The sequence below is a fragment of the Equus caballus genome, chromosome 9 (genome assembly GCF_041296265.1).
Source record: "Equus caballus isolate H_3958 breed thoroughbred chromosome 9, TB-T2T, whole genome shotgun sequence".
NCBI classification, from domain to species: Eukaryota; Metazoa; Chordata; class Mammalia; order Perissodactyla; family Equidae; genus Equus; species Equus caballus.
Window position 1 is genome coordinate 57,859,738 of NC_091692.1, and position 18,781 is coordinate 57,878,518.

Sequence of the window (18,781 nt, forward strand, 5' to 3'; positions counted from 1 at the left end):
TCTCCCAGTTGGTGGGTTATCTTTTTATTTTGTTCCTGGTTTCCTTTGCCTTGCAGAGGCTATTTAGTCTGATTCAGTCCCATTTGTTTATTTATATATTTATTTTGCTGAGGAAGATTATCCCTGCACTAACATCTGTGCCAGTCTTCCTCTACTTTATATGTGGGTCACTGCCACAGCGTGGCTGACGAGTTGTGTAGGTGCATGCCCAGGGTCCAAACCCATGAACCCAGGCCACCAAAGCAGAGCATGTCGAACTTAACCACTATGCCATGCATGGGGCTGGCCCCCTATTTGTTTACTTTTTCTTTTGTTTGTCATGCCTGTATAGACATGGTATTCGAAAAGATGCTGCTAAGACCAAAGGGTGTGCTGTGTATATTTTCTTCTAGGAGAAAAAGAAAATTTTTTAAACACTACCTCCATCTCATTATAGCAACTCACACTCAAGTATAAGTGTAATTTTATCTCTACAACTGTATCACTGGAGTGACATTTAGAAACCTGTTTGAGTCTCCAGTTGGTTGTGAGATTTCTTTCAACAGGTGACCTTCTGGTGTGCTTTGCTGGCTTCTGAGGGCTTCCTTGAACTATTCCTCCCCCTTCCAGCCCACCCTGCCCAAACTTCCTAAGCCTTAGCTCTGCCCCCAGTGCCTGGCCCACAGTGGCCTCCCAATAAGTATATGTTGAATTAAGCAATGAATCTGCCAGGAAAAAAGCTCACAGAATTAGCCCTCTCTTTTCCGTTACTTATTTATTAGAGAAACACCATTTAGCACTTCTTTAAGGTATTTTGAGGGGAGCATACTATATTTCTTGATTTTCCTGATTTTATCCTTCTATTTGTCCTTCGCCTTCATTTGACTTCTCAGAGCTAAGATAGTGCTAACCACATATCCTTGAGGTTTGAAGGTGATCTAGAAAATTCATTGTCTTCTAAATTTAAAAAAAGTTCTTGCGTCCCCCTGTTCTTTGTCCCCTGCTCCATTACTTTTTCTTGTAAAAAAAATAGTCTTTTTTTAGGTTTCAAACTTGCTTAGAGATAATTTTATTCAATTTTTCTAGGTTTTTCCTAGAGACATTTAAGCTTTAAGATAGTAGTAATCAGAGGCTGGCCCGGTGGCACAGTGGTTAAGTTTACATGTTCCACTGTGGCGGCCTGGGGTTCGCTGATTTGGATCCTGGATGCGGACCGTAGAGGAAGATGGGCACGGACATTAGCTCAGGGCTAGTCTTCCTCCACAAAAAGAGGAGGATTGGTAATGGATGTTAGCTCAGGGCTAATCTTCCTCAAAAAAAAGAAAACCAAACAAAAAAGTAAAGAATAGTAATCACATTCCTTAGAGTTTTGTCAATTTATACCTCAATGGGAAGCTGAAAAAAAAATAATCAAGCAAAGAAGCAGACTAAGGGCCTGCGGACACAAATATAGCTTCTAGTTTTTGTTAAAAGAATTATGCCTCCCTAAGGTTTGGTCCCTTAGACTCAGTTTTTCTTAGGTATAACAGTTGCTGGCAAGTCAAGCAATAATCTTACTTTCTAATTTCTGAGGTAATTTTTTAAATGCTAGCTCTTCTCATGATGAAGATGTTTGGTTTCTATTTCTTGAAATTAAACCTGCTCTTAATAGCTGATTGAAAATGATGTATTCCAGATGTAGGGATAGATAAGGAAGATAAAACATGTAGTTTTTGAATGTGCCTTGTAAGAAAACTACAATGCAAAACAAAGCAGCACTGTTTCTCCATCAGCACTCCACAAAGCCATCCCCGTTCCTCCTGCATGATCACAGAGAAGAGGAGCTGAACTGGAGAGCCAGACCCTTCCAGGCAGCTGCCATCGGATAAGAAATAAAGTATACGTAAGAAACACACCACGAGATGGGGCACTCCTAGTAATCTCCTGACCATGGCAGTAGTCAGAAAAAGGAGGAATCCTCCCTTTACAAGAACTCTGGGAAAATGGTTTGTTGGGAAGTAAGATCTGTGAGGAAGGTGTTGAGATAAAGTCAGTGTTCATGGGAGGACTGACATGTCTAGGTGGATGACAGACAAACATGTCTGGGCACGTGACAGCTGTGCAAAGCATGGCTTCCAAAAAGGTAACTTGATTGGAATAGCCAGGTATGGGTAATCTAGTGAGCATGAATATCAAGGTTTATAGTATAGTGATGCGCCACAGAATGATGTTTCCGTCAATGACGGACCACATATATGATGGTGATCCCGTGAGATTAGTACCATATAGCTTAGGTGTGTAGTAGGCTATGCCATCTAGGTTTGTGTAAGTACACTCTGTGATGTTCACACAGCCACGAAATCACCTAATGATACGTCTCTCAGAATGTATCTCCGTTGACACGACTATGGAAAAACGCCAGCATCATCCTCAATTTTTTAAGGAGTATAATAATACTTTTAGCAATATTTCTGTCTTTGAAGGTAAAGATGGTACTCTTAGTGAGTAATGCTACTAGATTGCACTTCTTAAAATACTACATTAAAACATTCAGAGTTTCTACTCAGAAGGAAGTTGGCAGATTTCATGGCTGAAAGAAAGCCTGGATTGGGTTTTGAAGTTAGCTACTGAAAGAGTTACCTTCCATTCCAGGGCATTAACTCACCGTTTATAAGCCAAAGACACCAGTGGTTCCCACCTACTGGGTTCAGGGCAGAGTACCTCGGTACTCCTCTTTCTCTTCTGAAACCCACCACATCAGATTTTCTAATAAGCCTTTCTCAGATTTGATGCGTTTCTATTTGCAAAGCTGAAAGGATATTTTTAAAAATTATATTTTTAGGGGGCTGGCCCCATGGCCTAGTGGTTAAGTTCAGTGCCTTCCACTTTGGCGGCCTGGGTTCAGATCCCAAGCCTGGACCTATACCACTCATCAGCAGCCATGCTGTGGCTGCAACCCACGTACAAAATAGAGGCAGATTGGCACAGATGTGAGTTCAGGGTGAAATCTTGCTCAGCAAAAAAAAAAAAATTTGTATTTTTTCAGAAACATTGTGATGTGATATTATAATGTGTAAGGGAAATCTGGAGAAAAGAGAAATATTCATTAGGGATAAGCCAAGCTAAGGCTTTAAGAAAACAAACAGCATTGCAATAAGATGAAGGTTCTCTTTCCAGGCTCTGGAACAGCATGTGCCTGTCTCAGGGAATCACAGGGCGAGAGAGAGAAATAGCCTTGGGCTGAGGCAGTTATATATTAGGTTATGTATTAGGTTAGGGGAGCTGGAAGGCCCAGCAACCCCATATTTCTCAGTCACTCTATCCTGTTGTTTACTGTGGAATACACTGCTTAGGGTTAGATAAGAAGAGGGGGAGTTCTGTTTTCAGAGGGCTTCTGTTGAAGAATTCAGAGGTTGAAGACAACTCCAGAGGCCATTGTATGGGTTGCATCAGTACCCTGCCCTTTTGCTTTGCCTGACCTTGCTTATCAAGTCCATATTGCACCAACTGGAAACACCACTCGCCAGCTCACTTCTCTCCCCTGCCCTGAGGCAGTCCTGGCTCAAACCCTCAACTCCCCCACCACTCTCTCCTCCAGAGCTGGCCCAAGCCTGACAGAGTTGACAGGCAAGTACATGTGTTTTCTCAGACTGGAGGTGGAGTCTGTGAGCTGTGGGACGCTAGGCAGGTTCCTTAGGCCTCCCTGTCCTTATCTGTAAATTGGGAATGATGGTAGTGCCCACATCACTCAGCCGTCAGAGCTGAGCGATAACGTGTGGGGTGTCTCCTCCCCCAGCGTGGTAGACAGTAAGTGCTCTGGAAAGTACTGCTGACTATTATAAGTTATAATTATGATTGTTCTTGAGAATAACGTTATTTATATGATTTTAAGTGTTGATTGGGCATGGAATTCTGTTGCCAGCCATATAATAGGTCATAAAATTTTAGAGTTGGACCTTATAAGAGGAAACCGTAGAGAAAGCTTGGGTTCCCAGTTATGTCTGGAAGATTAATTTGATAGTATGGATGAAGTAATATTTGCAAGTCATACAGCCATTGTAATACAGAGGACATTCACTCATGGTGACAAGTTAAGAGATGAACCAAAAATCAGTGAAGAAGAGCATTTAGAAGAGCAAAGTTACTTAAAAGATGACAATTTTAAAAGATGACATTTAGCTTCAAAAGCTAGCCAACGACTTTGGAAGAAAGTTAACTGCATTGTCATCTGGAAGGGGATTCTTGTTTGTGTTTCACTGTGCTTTTCTGAGAAAGAAACAGCTGATTAAAAAGAACGCAGATTCTCCTCACTGTCTGAGCCATCACTATTGGAACTCAGAAATCGAACAGCTTTGTATAACTTTAGATCAATCCCACGTGCTCTGAGTTCTCGTTACTTGCCCTCCAAAACTCAGACACAAAATTAATTTGGATAAAACAGAGTCTTTCATGAAACTAATTTACTTTCTGAACTCTCACCATCTAAACTCAGAAACTGGATAGTTTTGGATGATGGAGGATACTTGTAACTGATCTTCCTAATATGAACTTGATCCATCAAAAAAAAGCAGTTAAAATATGTTTTAATATAATCTTTTTAAGAAGAGATGGATTTTAGAATGAGTTCCAGAATAAAAATTATAGTGCAATATTCATTTCAGACAGGATTACCGGTTACAAGCAATAGAAGCTAACTCTGCTGATTAAAAAACCTGTTACAGGATATTGACTGACTTGAGGAATTGTGGGAGGCCTAGGAAACCAGGCCCAAGCTAAGCTTCTAGGATGTGGCATGTCACCTAGAACTGTCTAATGAGAAAATCCCAGTGAACATTGGCTATAGTCTGTCCCACTGTCACATGCAGCAAACTCTCATGTAACTACTGCTGCCATGATCACCAGTGCCGTCTTCACTGGTCTGAGGAATGGCACTTCCTCACTCCTGTCCCTGCTAGCCAGAGAGATTGAGAGTGGAGAGCTCTGCATACTTACCTCTGCTGTTGCCAGCTCCTAAGGTCAAGTCTGGCATGGGTGCTGTTGAAGGACCGAGCCCTAGCTGTAAGGAAGACTGAGCAGCAAGCTCTGGCATCTTCCCTGGAGATAATGGGATTCATAATGCTGGAAATTCTCCAAGTTTAGGAAGGCTGTTCCAAAGGAGGGCAGTGCCCATGTAGGTCTGGTGCCCACTAGAGCAGTGTTCAATATTTGCATGTTGCCACTCTTCAGTTGGTGGTAATTCACTTTAGTGGATCAAGGCCTAGCTTGTTTGCTTTCTTCTTCTTCTTCTTCTTCTTCTTTTTTTTTCTGGCCAGGAAGATTGACCCTGAGCTAACATCTGTGCTGGTCTTCCTCGATTTTGTATGTAGGATGCTGCCACAGCATGACTTGATGAGAGGTGTTTATGTCCACACCCAGGATCTGAACCCACAAACCCCGGGCTACTGAAGCTGAGTGCACAAACTTAACTACTACACCACTGGGCCAGCCCCTACTCTTTTTTTTTTTTAACAAAATGGAAATTATTGGTGTATCATTTGTAGTAAGTTTCATCCTGTGAAACTTTAGTTTTTACTGCCTGGAATCTGCATCTGTGTATCTGAACTGGGTTGCTGTGTAAAAGGTATTTTGTTACCATAGTTCATGATCAGAAGCCACTGCACTAGCCGGTTCCAGTGCTCCAAGGGTTTGTTTTCAGTCTCACTCCCTACCTCACTTGTTTTCAAAGCACGGTATTTTGCTCTTCTCTTTCGCTGTCAGAGTCAGTCTCTCTCTTGCTCTCGCTCTCTCTTGCTCTCTCTGGAGCTCCCAGATAGCTGGGAGACTTCACTTGTCAATATGTATTACATACACTTTAAGGCTGGCCTGGTAATGTACTCACTGTGGTAACATTGTTTCCATGGGAAATTATGGTCTGAATTCTAAAGACAAAACTTTAAAAAAAAAAAACAAAACCTCTGTTGTAGAGATTGGTGCTGTTACAATTGTGGTGATCGTTGTTACAATGTGGATAAAACATTTCAACCTAGACTTTGACCACAAAGGATTTATGTAGGAAAAAAATTTAACAGGTGAGAGGTGTTTTGTTTTTTTTATTGTTTGTCTTTATGGAGATCCGCAGTACTTTCTTTAGTTTTAGTCTTGTTTGAAACCAGTATTCTAACCTTATAATGTTATCTATCTGCAGGTCCGTTTACTCGACCTCATCCAGCCTTATGGCGAATGGTTTTTGGTGAGTTAACCGTTAGTAGATTTAAAAATATGTTCTACTTTAAAACATCCTTTTCTGTATATCATTATAGCAGTTTTACTTGTCACTCTACAGTAAAACTTTATAGCTTTTTACTTTTTGGTATTCCTAATATAAATTTTTTGTTAAAATTCTTTGCCACCAAAAAAGTACTGGTGATAACTTAAATTCTCATACTTGTGAACTGTTTCAACTCCACTTACCTCCTTCTTAAGCTGTTGTCCCTTCATGTACACAGGATTTGACATAAGGGAATGTGGCTTGTTTTTCTTTATGCGTCTTGCTATTGCTCTTAGCTAGTGCAGCAAAGGTGGGGGAGGGAGGCCAGGCAAAGGAAAGGCTACATGGTCCCCAGCCAGAAGAAGCTTGGTGTGTTCCAGGCCAGTGTGGCTGCAGTGTGGCAGGCCCTGGGGAGTAACAAGAGAGGTCAGAGTTGGACACAGACAGAACCCTGCAGGGCTTGTGGGCCAGTAAGAAACATGGAGTGAAGGGCAGTGGGAAGTCACAGGAGGATTTTTTTGCAGAGAAGTGGCATGATTCCTTTACACATTTAAAAAGATAATCCCGGTTGCATCATACTTACATCACATGGACTCAATTCTGCTGCTTGAAGTTGTGTTATTTTCAGCTAGTTGGCTACATCTGAGTTTTTCCTATTTCAAATGGTCCGTTACAGGTAATGAGCAGTCTTGTTTCCTTCCTGAGATCTTTTTGGGATCCTGGAGCCCTTTGATAATCTGATGAGAACTATAGACCCTTTCCCGGTACACATGCAACTCACATGTATGCATGCTTGTACACGCACAGTTCTCCATATTATATCTGTGGCTTCACAGACCATGAAGCCCAACTACGAACTCCAGTTTAAGAACGCCTGCTCCACAGACACTTTTTTTCTGTCTTAATTCTTTTGAAAAAATTATAACGAAAAGGTGTAGTGGGGGAATTTGAAGTGAAAATTTGTGAAAATAGCTGCATAAGTGCAAACTTGAGGAGGTTCTCATACCTATGTGCCTAAAACCGAGTGCTCCCCGGACCCTGGGCTGCTTGGCCACGTTGGCCATGCTACCATCCTGCTCCCCCGGGGCTCCCTGAGGAGCGGGAGCGGCCTGCTGGAAGGCCTGTGCTGTGGACGCTCTGGGGACTTCATTCCAGCCGTGGATGTTCTCACTGGAGCGGCTTGTGCGAGATTAGTGCTGAGCCAAGTTTTGATGGGGTGCTGTGGTCCAAGGTCGTTTGTATCACAGTGTCTAGATGACCTACATAAACATTTTAATTCTAGCAGGTTCCGTAGAAAGAGAAGTCACAAAGCCACTGGTGGTTAGTTCTAAACCACTATCAAATCTTTCTAAAATGTATTTACATGCTTTTGCCTTCTTAAAGTAGATTATTAACTTTCTTTTTTAAATGACATGAGGTGATTATTAGGATACCAATTATGATATGATGTGACAAAACGTAATGCCTGCAAGGGCTAACTTGGGAGGAAGACACGGGTAAGTGGCCCTGGGTCACCTCTCGCACCTCATACCTGTCGCTGCTGAAATTGCCCCAGACTGGCTGTCCACCCCTGGCCTTGCCCGCCTCCTTCCACTCTCCATACAGTGGTCAGAGTCAGCTTCCTGAAATGTTACCTAGATCACCTCATTTCTCCTTTTAAAACTCGTCAAATGCTCTTCATTTCACTTAAGATAAAATCTGAAATCTTTACCATGGCTCCCAAGCCCTGACTGTCACTTCAATGCCACCTCTCTCCCTTCCCCTTTCTACCGGCACCCCAGCCACATGCCAGGTCCAATACATTTCTCTTTCCAGGGACCTACCTGTACGCCTTTTCTGTGCCTGAGTGTTGCATCCACCCCTCCACTCCTACCCACCCACCCTTTGTCTGCCAGTCCTTCAGCGCTCAGCTTAAGCATTATTTTATCAGAGAGTATTACTGACCTCTCTCAATCTGAGTTAGGACTGTGCATCAGATGCCCCCATCAAGGGAAACACCAGATTGCAATGGGGCCTCGACAGGCTGTGTTACAATATCAGTGTCTGCTTTGGGCCATGAGCAATTGAGTCGAATGTGTGCTGTGCGTCTGACACCCAGATCTCTCCTAAACGTGAGAATACTTTTCTCTCCCTCAGGACTCAGTGTGCTGTACTTCCTGTTCCTGGTATTCCTCCTCTTCCTGAACTTCGAGCAGGTTAAGTCCTTAATGTACTGGCTAGATCCAAATCTGCGATATGCCACAAGGGAAGCAGATGTCATGGTACGTACTTGCCAGTGGCGTTTTGGAGAAATTTGTGGACTTTTAGGTGTAGCAGGCAGTTGACTTCACATTCTAAATTGTCCCTTCTCTGTATTTCCCATGTAGATATCTAAAAGCCAGGTCTCTGGGCAGGTTGGTGAGGTATATGTCTTCCATGAATGATACTGTCCAGGGAAGTAAAATTCTCTCTTGGAGCAAAGGGGATGATAGGAAGAATATGAACATTGTTATCAGACAGCCTTGGGCATAAATTCTGCCTCTGTCACTTGTTAGCTGTGGGACCATGGGCAACATACTTGTTAGCCTGTTCCCTGCTTTGTAAAGTAAAATAATAATGCTTATTTTGGGGAGTTTATTGTGAACTAAACACAATGACGTTATTTACGAGGCACACACCAAGTCCTCAGTGATGGCAGCTGTTCCTGCTTGTCAGTGTCACCTTCAGCACCTCTGCTCCCCAACTCCAGTCCTGACACCATGATCCTTCCCGCCTGCTTGCCATGAAGGGGCCAATTGTAGTGATTAGGCCATTTCTTTCATTATTTTTATTAAACCACAAAAAATAATTTTATTCTTGGCTAAAACTACCCTGTGCTTTCTTTTAGTGAAGAGACTATTTTATACTGTAATGCTGTTCCTTTCTCTTTTCTTTTTTAAATGTCTAACGTTTGGTACAACGTTTGATTGAAGAAAGACCTAGTGATTCTCAGAAAAGGAGAACAGGCGTCTGGACGATGCATAGGCCCTTGCTTAGCCAACAAGAAACAACATAAAGGGACTGAATCAAAGGCCCGAGAAGTGGTCATTCTACCCTAGTGGAGATTGGTCCAACCTGCTGGGAATGGTGTTTCCAGATTTTTTCTGTAACTTTTATACAGAACACACTAAAGGGAAAAATAGGAATACCAAAAATTATTTAAAAGTCTCAGGGAGAAAAGTGAGTTTTGGGATTTCCTGCTCCAAGAAAGAGAATGGTATGAGGTGACTTACACCTTCTAATGATGACAATAATGATGATGGTTGTGGGGAGGATGCTGGCAGTTAGTGACTGTGGGTTGTCTGTCTGCCAGGCACTGTGCTGGACGCTTTGTGTATAGTCTGTGTACGCCTCACACGTGCGTGCTAGGTGTTAATATCCCCATTTTTACCAAAGGAGAAAGAGAAGCCTAAAATGCATAGGTGTGTCACTCAAAACACAAGCTGGTAAGGTCCCTCTGACTCCAAAACCTCTGCTTTTCCTTTGGACTATGCCTCAGGTATAGAGTTATAATAACAATACGTGCTTTGATACTCACAGGAGCCTTATGAGAAAGAGATTGGGAGAAAGATATCCCAGATAGGATATTTTCCCCCACAAGTTTGGGGAGTTTTTAAGCAAGATTGGTCATATTATGAAGTAAACTGACTTGCAGGCGGCTTTGCTGGTGTGTCTCGATCCTCTTCTCACAGCCAGAGGGAGGGGGTTGAATCTAACAATGCTTTTGACATCTAGCTTCGTTAGGAATTTGACATCATGAGGACATCCAAATGTCACAGTTACGGCCCCCAAAGAGCTGCAACTGGCTTTTAAAATCTAGTTTTCAAGTAATGGCTAGTTGTTTCTTGCCATGCAAAGCACAGCCTAGGGCTTTTTCAGCTTCTAGAGTTCCAGCTGGTACTAGCACAGCCTCAGTCTTCTCCATCTCTATCCCCCATCACTTTGGACTTCCTTAAAGTAATCTCTCACCATTCTAGACCTGTTCATTGATGGCTCTACAGAGATTCCTTCCTTTTGATAGAGTTTGTGGTAAGGAGAAGTACCTTCATGGAAGTCTGTAGTTCACTGGTTCCCAGGGTCATCTGCACTCCCCATTCCTCCTGTGCTGCCACCTGCTCCTGGTCTTCATAGGTTCTAGCCCATGCCCGGTGTCGTGCACTGAAATTCAGACTGCCTTTTCCCTTAGAATTAATATTATAAATTGATATTGGGGGTCATTGAAGTCTTATTAGTGGCAGTTTTTTGTGTAACTGTCTGGAAAGTTTGCCACTTTTCTAAGTATTGATCCTAAGTATTGATTCTATTCAGAAGTGTATGTTCTAAGCTTCAGACAAGCTTTCAGAGCACAACCGATTTGTAAATTGGGTTGTCTGATGCAGTGGTCTTCTGTGTGGTAAATGCTTGCTAAGCTTTTCTCAAATGCTAGACGCCATGCTGGTGGTAGAGGGGAAAAAGGTAGGCATGCTCCCTGTCCCCTTAGAGTGTAGAGTCTACAAGAAGACAAATGAAACAAATAATTGTTGGCTCTTTTTCTTGTACTAATGGCAACGTAAGCAATTTTTTAAATGTTATTGGCACATGCTGAATCTTGTTTCATTTTTATCCCCCATGTCTTGGATTATTTTGAAACAGTTCTCAGACATTATATCTAAAATATATGGACTTTTTTTTTACATAACTGCAATGTCATTATCAGTTGCTCAACAGTGAACAGTATGCAATCAGTATTCACATTTCCCCACTTGCCTCATAAAGGTATTTTATGGTTGATTTGTTCAAAATAGGATCCTGATAAGGTCCACACATTGCGTTTTCTGTAGCTCTTAAATATCTCTTAATTTGTAGTCCCTCTCTACCTTTTTTTACCTAGAAGTTTATTTGTCAAAGAAACCATATTGTTTATTCTATAGAGTTTTTCATGTCTGGATTTTGCAGCTTGCATTTGCAGGGTGTCATTTAACATATCTCTCTGTGCCCCTGTATTTCCTGTAAACTGAGAGTTAGATGTAGAGGCTGGATTGGATTCCAGATCCAGTTCAGTTTCCATAGCAGGACTGCTTCATGGGAAGTGCTATGTGTCACACTAGGAGGAGTGTAGTGTCTGGTTGTCCCTTTTTATACCACTAAGTTTGATCATAGGGTCAGGAAGTCAGCATCAATTTTGAGACACACCATCAATTATAGGTTTGGCTTTTGGGAGGGGAAAAAGGAAACTTTATATTATAAATGCACCAAACATTGTAATATATTGAAATATGCATCCCAATTCTCGAAATACTGCAGTGTGAAAAAGACGTATCGTAGAATCACAGAGCATAATGATTTCAGTGTGCAGTGTAATAAAGAAAAAGAAATGGGTGCTATTAGAACTTATAAAAGGGACCCAATCTAGCCCAGGAAGTCAGGCAGGGCTTCTGTGAAGAGCTAATGTTTAAGCTGACAACTAAAAGATGAATGGGAGTTAGCCAAGCAACGTGGGAGTAGGAGGTCAAGGCCATTTCTCAGGAAGAAGGGCCGACCAGCCTGTGCGGAGGCTCTGACTCAGGGGAGCTGGATCAGGGAAGAGCTCCAGGAGAGCAGAAATGAAGAGGCAGAGGAGGACAGTTCCTGAGGCTGGGGAGACTGGGGTGAGGACTTTGGATGTTATTCTAAATGTAATCAAAGGCCATGGAAGTTTTCTAAGCAGAGGAGTTGCATGATCTCTTTTGGTGTTTTAGTGGGTCAATGAATAATATCCCCATCTCTAGTCGAGTTTGGAAACAGAAAAAAAAGAGTGAAGAATATCAGTGATTTCCTCCTGGTAAAAACTCAGTGGAGCAGATGGCTTTAGACCTGGGCCATGTGGCCTTGCTGATACCATGCTCCCCCTGCAATTAATCAGGCGTGTGATCCGCTGTCCCGTTGGATAATCAAAAGCTTCTTCTCACAAGGTCACAAGGCAGGCCTGACCCCACAAAAATTTCTGCAAGGTTGAGGGAACAGACAAGAACCTATGCTGTTCATAGGTAAATAATTTCCAAAGAGAGGACCCCAAAGAGGTTGGAGTATGTATGTTCTTTCTTCTTGCAAGATCACCAGCTCCCCCAGGTAGGAGTGAGGGAGAGGGTGGGGGGAAGGCCTAAAGCCTGTGGCGGTAAATATCCTTCCACACTGGGGAGGATGCCTTACCCAAGCACCTGCCCCCTCAACACATGCAGCCCTAAAATGATCTGCAAAAGCATTTTGTTTGTAGAGGATCAATTACAGGAAACAAAAGTGACTACAGAGAGACCAGTTAAAAATCTTTGCAGTCTTAAGCTAGTAGTCAGGTGCTTATTAGAGCATCGTCTGTACTTTTTTGTTTACCTGAAACATTTCATAATTTTAAAAAGCTATATTGCAGATGTCTAAGCAAGAAATAATAATGGCAGTGAGATGGAGAAAAGAAACACTTGGAGAGGTAAAATGAATAGAACTTGGTATTTTGTTAAGTGTTGGGCAAGCAAGGAAGAGGGTGGAGCCACCAAGATGAGCCCTCTGACAGGTTAGGAGGTAGGCAGAATTTGTCCTGACCTACCGCTTTACTCACGCACACATACTCTCCTCACTTGGCCCCTTTCCATTTTCTGGCTCCAGAATGTCCTCATTTAATGCCTCTTCTGCTTCCCAGGGTTGTGCTTGTGTGTGCGGCTCCCCAGCTGCATTAAACTGCAGTGTCCTGTGTGCCCCCCAGGGGGACATTTGGCTCTTTATGACTTTCAAAGTGCCTTTCCATATGTTAAAGCACAGAAATATTCTCACAGAGAGTGGAATGGCCTCCCGGGTTGTTTTCAACCTATGATTATTTTAATCATAGGTTGAAAGAAGGTTAAGAGAAGCCTTCTAAAGACAGAATTCACCCCCTTCTTAGCTAACCCTAAGCAGTGTGTTCCAGAGTAAACAACAGAATGGAATGATTGAGAAATATGGGGTTGCCGGGACCTTGCAGCTCCCCTTAACGTCATACATAACTGTCTCAGCCCAAGGCTACTTCTCTCTCTCGCCCTGTGATTCCCTGAGACAGGCACATGCTGTTTCAGAGCCTGGAAAGAGAACCTTCATCTTATTGAATTTTTTTTTTATGCCTTATCTTGTCTTATCTCTATTGAATTTTTTCCTCTTTTCTCTATTTCCCATTTATATATCATAATCTCGCATCACAATGTTTCTGAAAAAATACAGTTTTTAAAAATGTCCTTTCAGCTTTGCAAATTGAAATGGGTTGGATCTGAGAAAGGCTGAGGCAGTCTGACGTGGTGGGTTTCAACGGAGAAGGAGGAGCACCAGGTGCTCTTATGCTCCCTCAGAAAGTATCATGTCTAGAATTTGAAAATACTATATTTAATTCTTTCAGCTGGCTCATAATAGGTGGCTATTTTCCAAATGTTCCTTCTTCCTTTCAGATTAATTTGGGGAAGAAAGAATGAAATGTAGAGATTCCTGAGAAATGTTATATTGTCATATGATAACTACTTTCAGAATAAATACAGAAGTATAAGGATGTCTATTTTAAATTATGTAAAAATATGTCACATTAAAAACAAAAGATTAGGTGGAACCCAAATCCTTAAAAGCTTTGGAATTTTTTAATATTTAAATTATGTAGTATTTGATACATTTTTGGATGGGAGATATTTCAGTTTTCTTCTTCTAATTTCTGAAATTGGATGCTTCAGCTTTTCTTCTTTTCTAAGTAAGCATTTAAGGCTTTACATTTCCCTCTAAGTTCTGCTTAACTGCATCCCATCAGTTGTGATATATAATATTTTCATCATCATTTAGTACTGAATATATTTTAAAGTTCTATTAAAATTTCTTCTTTACTTCATTCTATTTAGAGAGGTGTGTTTTTAAATTTCCAAACCTATTGGGATTCTATTTATTCTTTATTTATTAGGATTCTGTTTATGCTTTTGTTATTGGCTTTAACACACTTGCCATATGGTCAGATGACATAGGCTATGGGATACCACTTTCAGTTGTCTTAAGCCTTTGTAAAATTATTTTGCTTCCCATTTTAACCCAGCTTTTGCAATTCAGAGCACAGCAATTCTGATTTACAAACTCTAATACTTGTTCATTTTTCCCCAGGAATCTTCAGTTATTAAAACTTTTTTTTATTGGGCAGGATATGTGTTAGTTGTCAAGGTCGTATGAGTTCTTTTCACTTATTGTCAGAATCCTGGAAGCAAGTTGATTTCTAGAGTATCACTAATTATTTCTCTTTTTATTTTAAACAGGAGTATGCTGTGAACTGCCATGTTATCACTTGGGAGAGGATTATCAGTCATTTTGATATATTTGCATTTGGACATTTCTGGGGCTGGGCCATGAAGGCTTTGTTGATCCGTAGTTATGGCCTCTGCTGGACAATCAGCATTACTTGGGAGCTAACTGAGGTAAGAAGGGGGTGTAAGCAGTGATCTAGATCTACAGTGTGGATAGTTTATATGTGGGAAGAAGATTGTCCATTAATAATCAAGTACTCCATTTTCCAGCCTCTTGCGGTACAGAACTGTTATTTAAACCATCCCCTAGGAATATTTACAAAGGTGTGAATATTGAAAAAACAATTGCTTATTAACTTAAAGTGTGCCTCTATGTCACAAATCTTAAAGAGAAACAAATGAAATAAGGCTAAAGAATGAAGTTAAAATCCCAAGTGAGACAAATAACTGGTAATGAAGAGATCTGCTTAGAAGTAAATAGGTCGGTTTACCTACTAACTAGTTTCCAGTTTGAGACAAATAGGATTGTGGTGTTTAGGAATTACAAGGGCATCGAGGATATTTTGTAGCTGGAAAATGGGTTTCTAATATAGCTCTAATATCTCAGCTCTAGTGTTTCATTTAACGAATGAAAGAGAAATATTCTTGAAAAACTACTAGCAAAATGAAATTGGGAGAACTAATTCATTTATTATTCAATTATTATTTTATTCTTAGCTAATCATTCTCAGGGAACAAAATTTGGCCATGTGTACATTGTATTTCTTCATTCCAATTATTATCCTGACCCTTAGATGGAGCTTCTCTTAATGTTCCTCTCACAGCCCTGGAGGCTGGCGTCTACATTCAGGGCGTTGACGGAGTTGGTTCCTGCTGAGAGCCTTCTGCTGTGGGCCTCCCTTAGCTTCTCATGGTTTGCTGCTCATCTTTGGCATTCCTTGGCTTGTAGACGCGTCATCCCAATTTCTGCTTTCATCTTCGCATGGTCTTCTCCCTGTGTCTGTTCACGTGGCATTCTTTTCGTAAGGACACCAGTCCTACTGGATTAGGGGCTGACCCTACTCCAGTAAAACCTCATCTGAACTAAAGACATCTGCAATGATTCTATTTCCAAATGAGGTCACGTTATGAGGTACAGGAGGTTAGGACTTCAGCATATGGATTTTGAGCAGACATAATTCAACCCCTAACAGTACCCAACACTGTACTTTTACCATCTTAAATCATCACCATGAACTGGAAAAGACAGTGTCTTTTCTCAGTGTATTGATGAGGGAACCAGAGTTCAGAGCCTTGCACCATTAGGTGAGCCAGGAGTGGATTCCAGATGTGCTGGGCTCCAAATGTGCATTCCATCTTCCTGCTCTTGTACCATGTTCTACCTCTGTGACTTCCAGGCATCTTCATAACCAGCCCCTCTATGACTCTGTGCAAGCCACTTAGCTTTCTCTGCCTGCCTTCTTCCTCTTCCCTCACACTGCAGACTGGGCCTTCTGCACCTTCCTCTCCCTGCTCCTCAGCCTCCCCTCATCCCCAGGTCCTGTGGACTCTCTTTTCTAAACATTTCTACAGTCCAGCTCTTTTCATACCATGCTCCCACTTGTATCTAATCCATGGTCATCTCTTGTCTGAATTACTTGTCTCCACCCTTCACGCTATCTTTTGCAAAAGTGATCCTTGTCAGACCTCAACCCAATCACGTCCTTCTCCTCCTTAAACTTTTTAGTGTTTGCCCATTGCTCTTGAAACCAAATCCAAACTTCTGAACCAGCCTACGAGACCCGATGTTTACTGGCCCCAGCCCACCTCCCCAGCCCCCTCGGGACCTTTCCACTTTGCTCTCTGTGCTCCCAACATCTTCGCTTTCTTCATTTCAAAGATTCTACTTCTTTTCCTACAGACTCTGCCTCCAAGCTCTTCCATCTCTTCCCCGTTCCCTCCACTGGCTGTACTCCATGTTTGTACACCTGGAAATAGAGCTCCTCACCCTTCTCCATTGAAATGCTCATCGCTTTTTAGACACTTGACAAGTGTTTCTTTTCTGCTCAACATTACCCCTCGAGAGGGCAGGGCCCATGTCTACATAGTCCCAGACTGTAGTACTCTGCTTCACACGTGGCAGATGCTCCCCAAATCCCTAGTGAATGAATGAATGTGGTTCCCTCTAACTCCCCCAACTCAGGTCTCTCGGGCCCTTCTCAGCCCCAGAATCTGGTACTTTCCAGGAAAGCTCCTCAGGCTGAAGTATGTCCTCCACATCCCACTCCCCCACAAAGTTTTTTTTCAGCAAATGAGTGCCTGCTGGAGTTTCTCTCTTCCCTGTCTAGGGACAAGAGTTAAAGCTCCATCTCATGGCTAGGAACTTGGGAGTGCACTTCAGGGGTAGTGCCTGGCCCACCTGGGGTGTGAGCGTACCACAGGCCAATCACGTGAAGTCACTGGTCTGTATCTTCTTGGCAGCAGGCACATTAAGAAGACAAATTCCTCATGTTTGTATTGTTTTATGGTCTACAAAATGCTTTCATGAATGGTTTTATTTTGTAGTATTTATTATATTACTTCAGAGGTTTTTAATTATGGGGTTGCCTCTTTCCAGAGAACTTCCAGACATTGTCCCTATTAACTTCAGACCTTTTTAAAGTAGCCTTCACACAGCAGGGGATGCTGCTCTGGACACAGCTGATATGCCCTTTGTTTTGGACAAAACAATTTCCATAAGAGAATTCTGTTCCACCCTTGGCCTGTTGTCCTCTCTGGAATGTCCTCATCTTCCTCTCCATCTCTTGAAACCAGTCATTCCTGTCCTTTATGACCCCACTCCAATATGTCTTCCTTCCAGAAGCCTGCTCTAATTGCCATTTGTCAGAATGAATCTCTTTTGTCACCACCGTACTCCATTTATGTCCATTGTTTCACTTGCCACAGCTTACCTTATTTTGTGGTTCTGGATAAACATCTGACTCCTGCTCTTGAGATCCAGAACCTTGACTTCATTCACTGCCTTGCACATCGAAGGCAGTTAATAAGATTATCATTATTGTGACTCAGTTAGTGTGAGATTTCCTGTTACGCTATTTTGCACTTTACTTACTATTTTACCTAAATATCTATGGAATATTTCTAAAATGCACAGCTTGAATTCTCAAGCAGCTAATTTTGAGGATTATGCCAGTGCTGTGTTGGCAGGTATGAAAACTTTTCTCCTTTTCCCCTCCTGGATCCTGGTCATGTTATCAGTAGCCAAGGTAATTCATTGGTAGTATTTTTCAAGAGGGGCCATCATTTCTTTAAAGCCCTACATCCAAAAATGAAGAGCTGTTTGGAATAGTAGTATCTGGAAACTATCCACAATATAAAAAATGAGAACCAGATTGCAGACCTTGTTTTGTTTTGTATTTTTAATACGTTAGGACAACCTGAAATGTTAACAACTTTCCCTAAAAGAATGTATTATTAAAAGGAAATTTATCTTTCTGCATGTACCCCAATTTTTTTTACAACCATCGTCTCTTGTGTTTCTCAGCTTTTCTTCATGCATCTTCTGCCCAATTTTGCCGAGTGCTGGTGGGATCAAGTCATTCTGGACATCCTCTTGTGCAATGGTGGCGGCATCTGGTTGGGCATGGTCGTTTGCCGATTTTTAGAGATGCGGACTTACCACTGGGCAAGCTTCAAGTGAGTCGTCTTTCTGGTCGTCAGGCACAGTTTTTCACAATGTATATTTAACTGCTTTGGTAGCATATGACTTTAGTACAGTCTTTGATGATAAGGAATAAACTAGATGTTAGTAATTGAAATTCATAATATCAGGCATTCATCCAAAAAGTGCTAAATCATTTACTGTTTTCTCAAGTCTTTCCCCTTCTCCTTTGTATCCTTGTGCCTCAGCCTGCATCCAGACTCCTTTCTCTGGATTAGTTAGTCCTCTGTCCCCAGGTTAACCCCTCTAAGCCTTCTCACACCAGTGCATGACTGATCCTTTTGAGACCATCAGATTCATCTTGTCATTCCCCTGTGATGGCTTCTCATGGTCCTTAGGACAAAGTAAACATCCACAGGCTTCTCAGGTGAGGTACCTTTTTCCATGCCCTCCAGGGTACCCAAGGTTCTGAGCCTGCTCACAGAATCGTCTCCCTGAATTTCACCTGTGTCCCCATGGACCAGGCTGATGGCTCCTTTTCTTTCCTGACACGGCTCACTTGTTACCTCTTCAGGTAGTTGTCTCTGACTCTCTAGTTTAAGTTGCACTGTGCCTCCATGGAGGACTGTGCACACCTCCATCATTCTTTATCCTACTTCACTGAACTTGCTC

The 18,781-nt window shown here is 42.0% G+C and overlaps 1 protein-coding gene across 4 annotated transcripts in view; it reads left to right on the forward strand.

Moving 5' to 3' along the window:
• The window catches only part of PTDSS1 (phosphatidylserine synthase 1), a 66,838-nt gene that overhangs the window by 21,413 nt on the left and 26,644 nt on the right, over nt 1-18,781 (forward strand). For 3 of the 4 annotated variants that reach the window (XR_002810380.2, XM_023648733.2, XM_070222376.1), the window contains 4 exons: nt 6,143-6,187; nt 8,342-8,466; nt 14,482-14,640; nt 17,993-18,144. Coding sequence is in view for 3 of the 4 variants with exons in the window: in XM_023648733.2 (XP_023504501.1) it covers nt 6,143-6,187; nt 8,342-8,466; nt 14,482-14,640; nt 17,993-18,144 (481 nt within the window). In the remaining variant the exon portion in view is untranslated. The remainder of the gene's footprint in view (nt 1-6,142; nt 6,188-8,341; nt 8,467-14,481; nt 14,641-17,992; nt 18,145-18,781) is intronic. The other variant, XM_023648734.2, reaches the window with a different exon arrangement.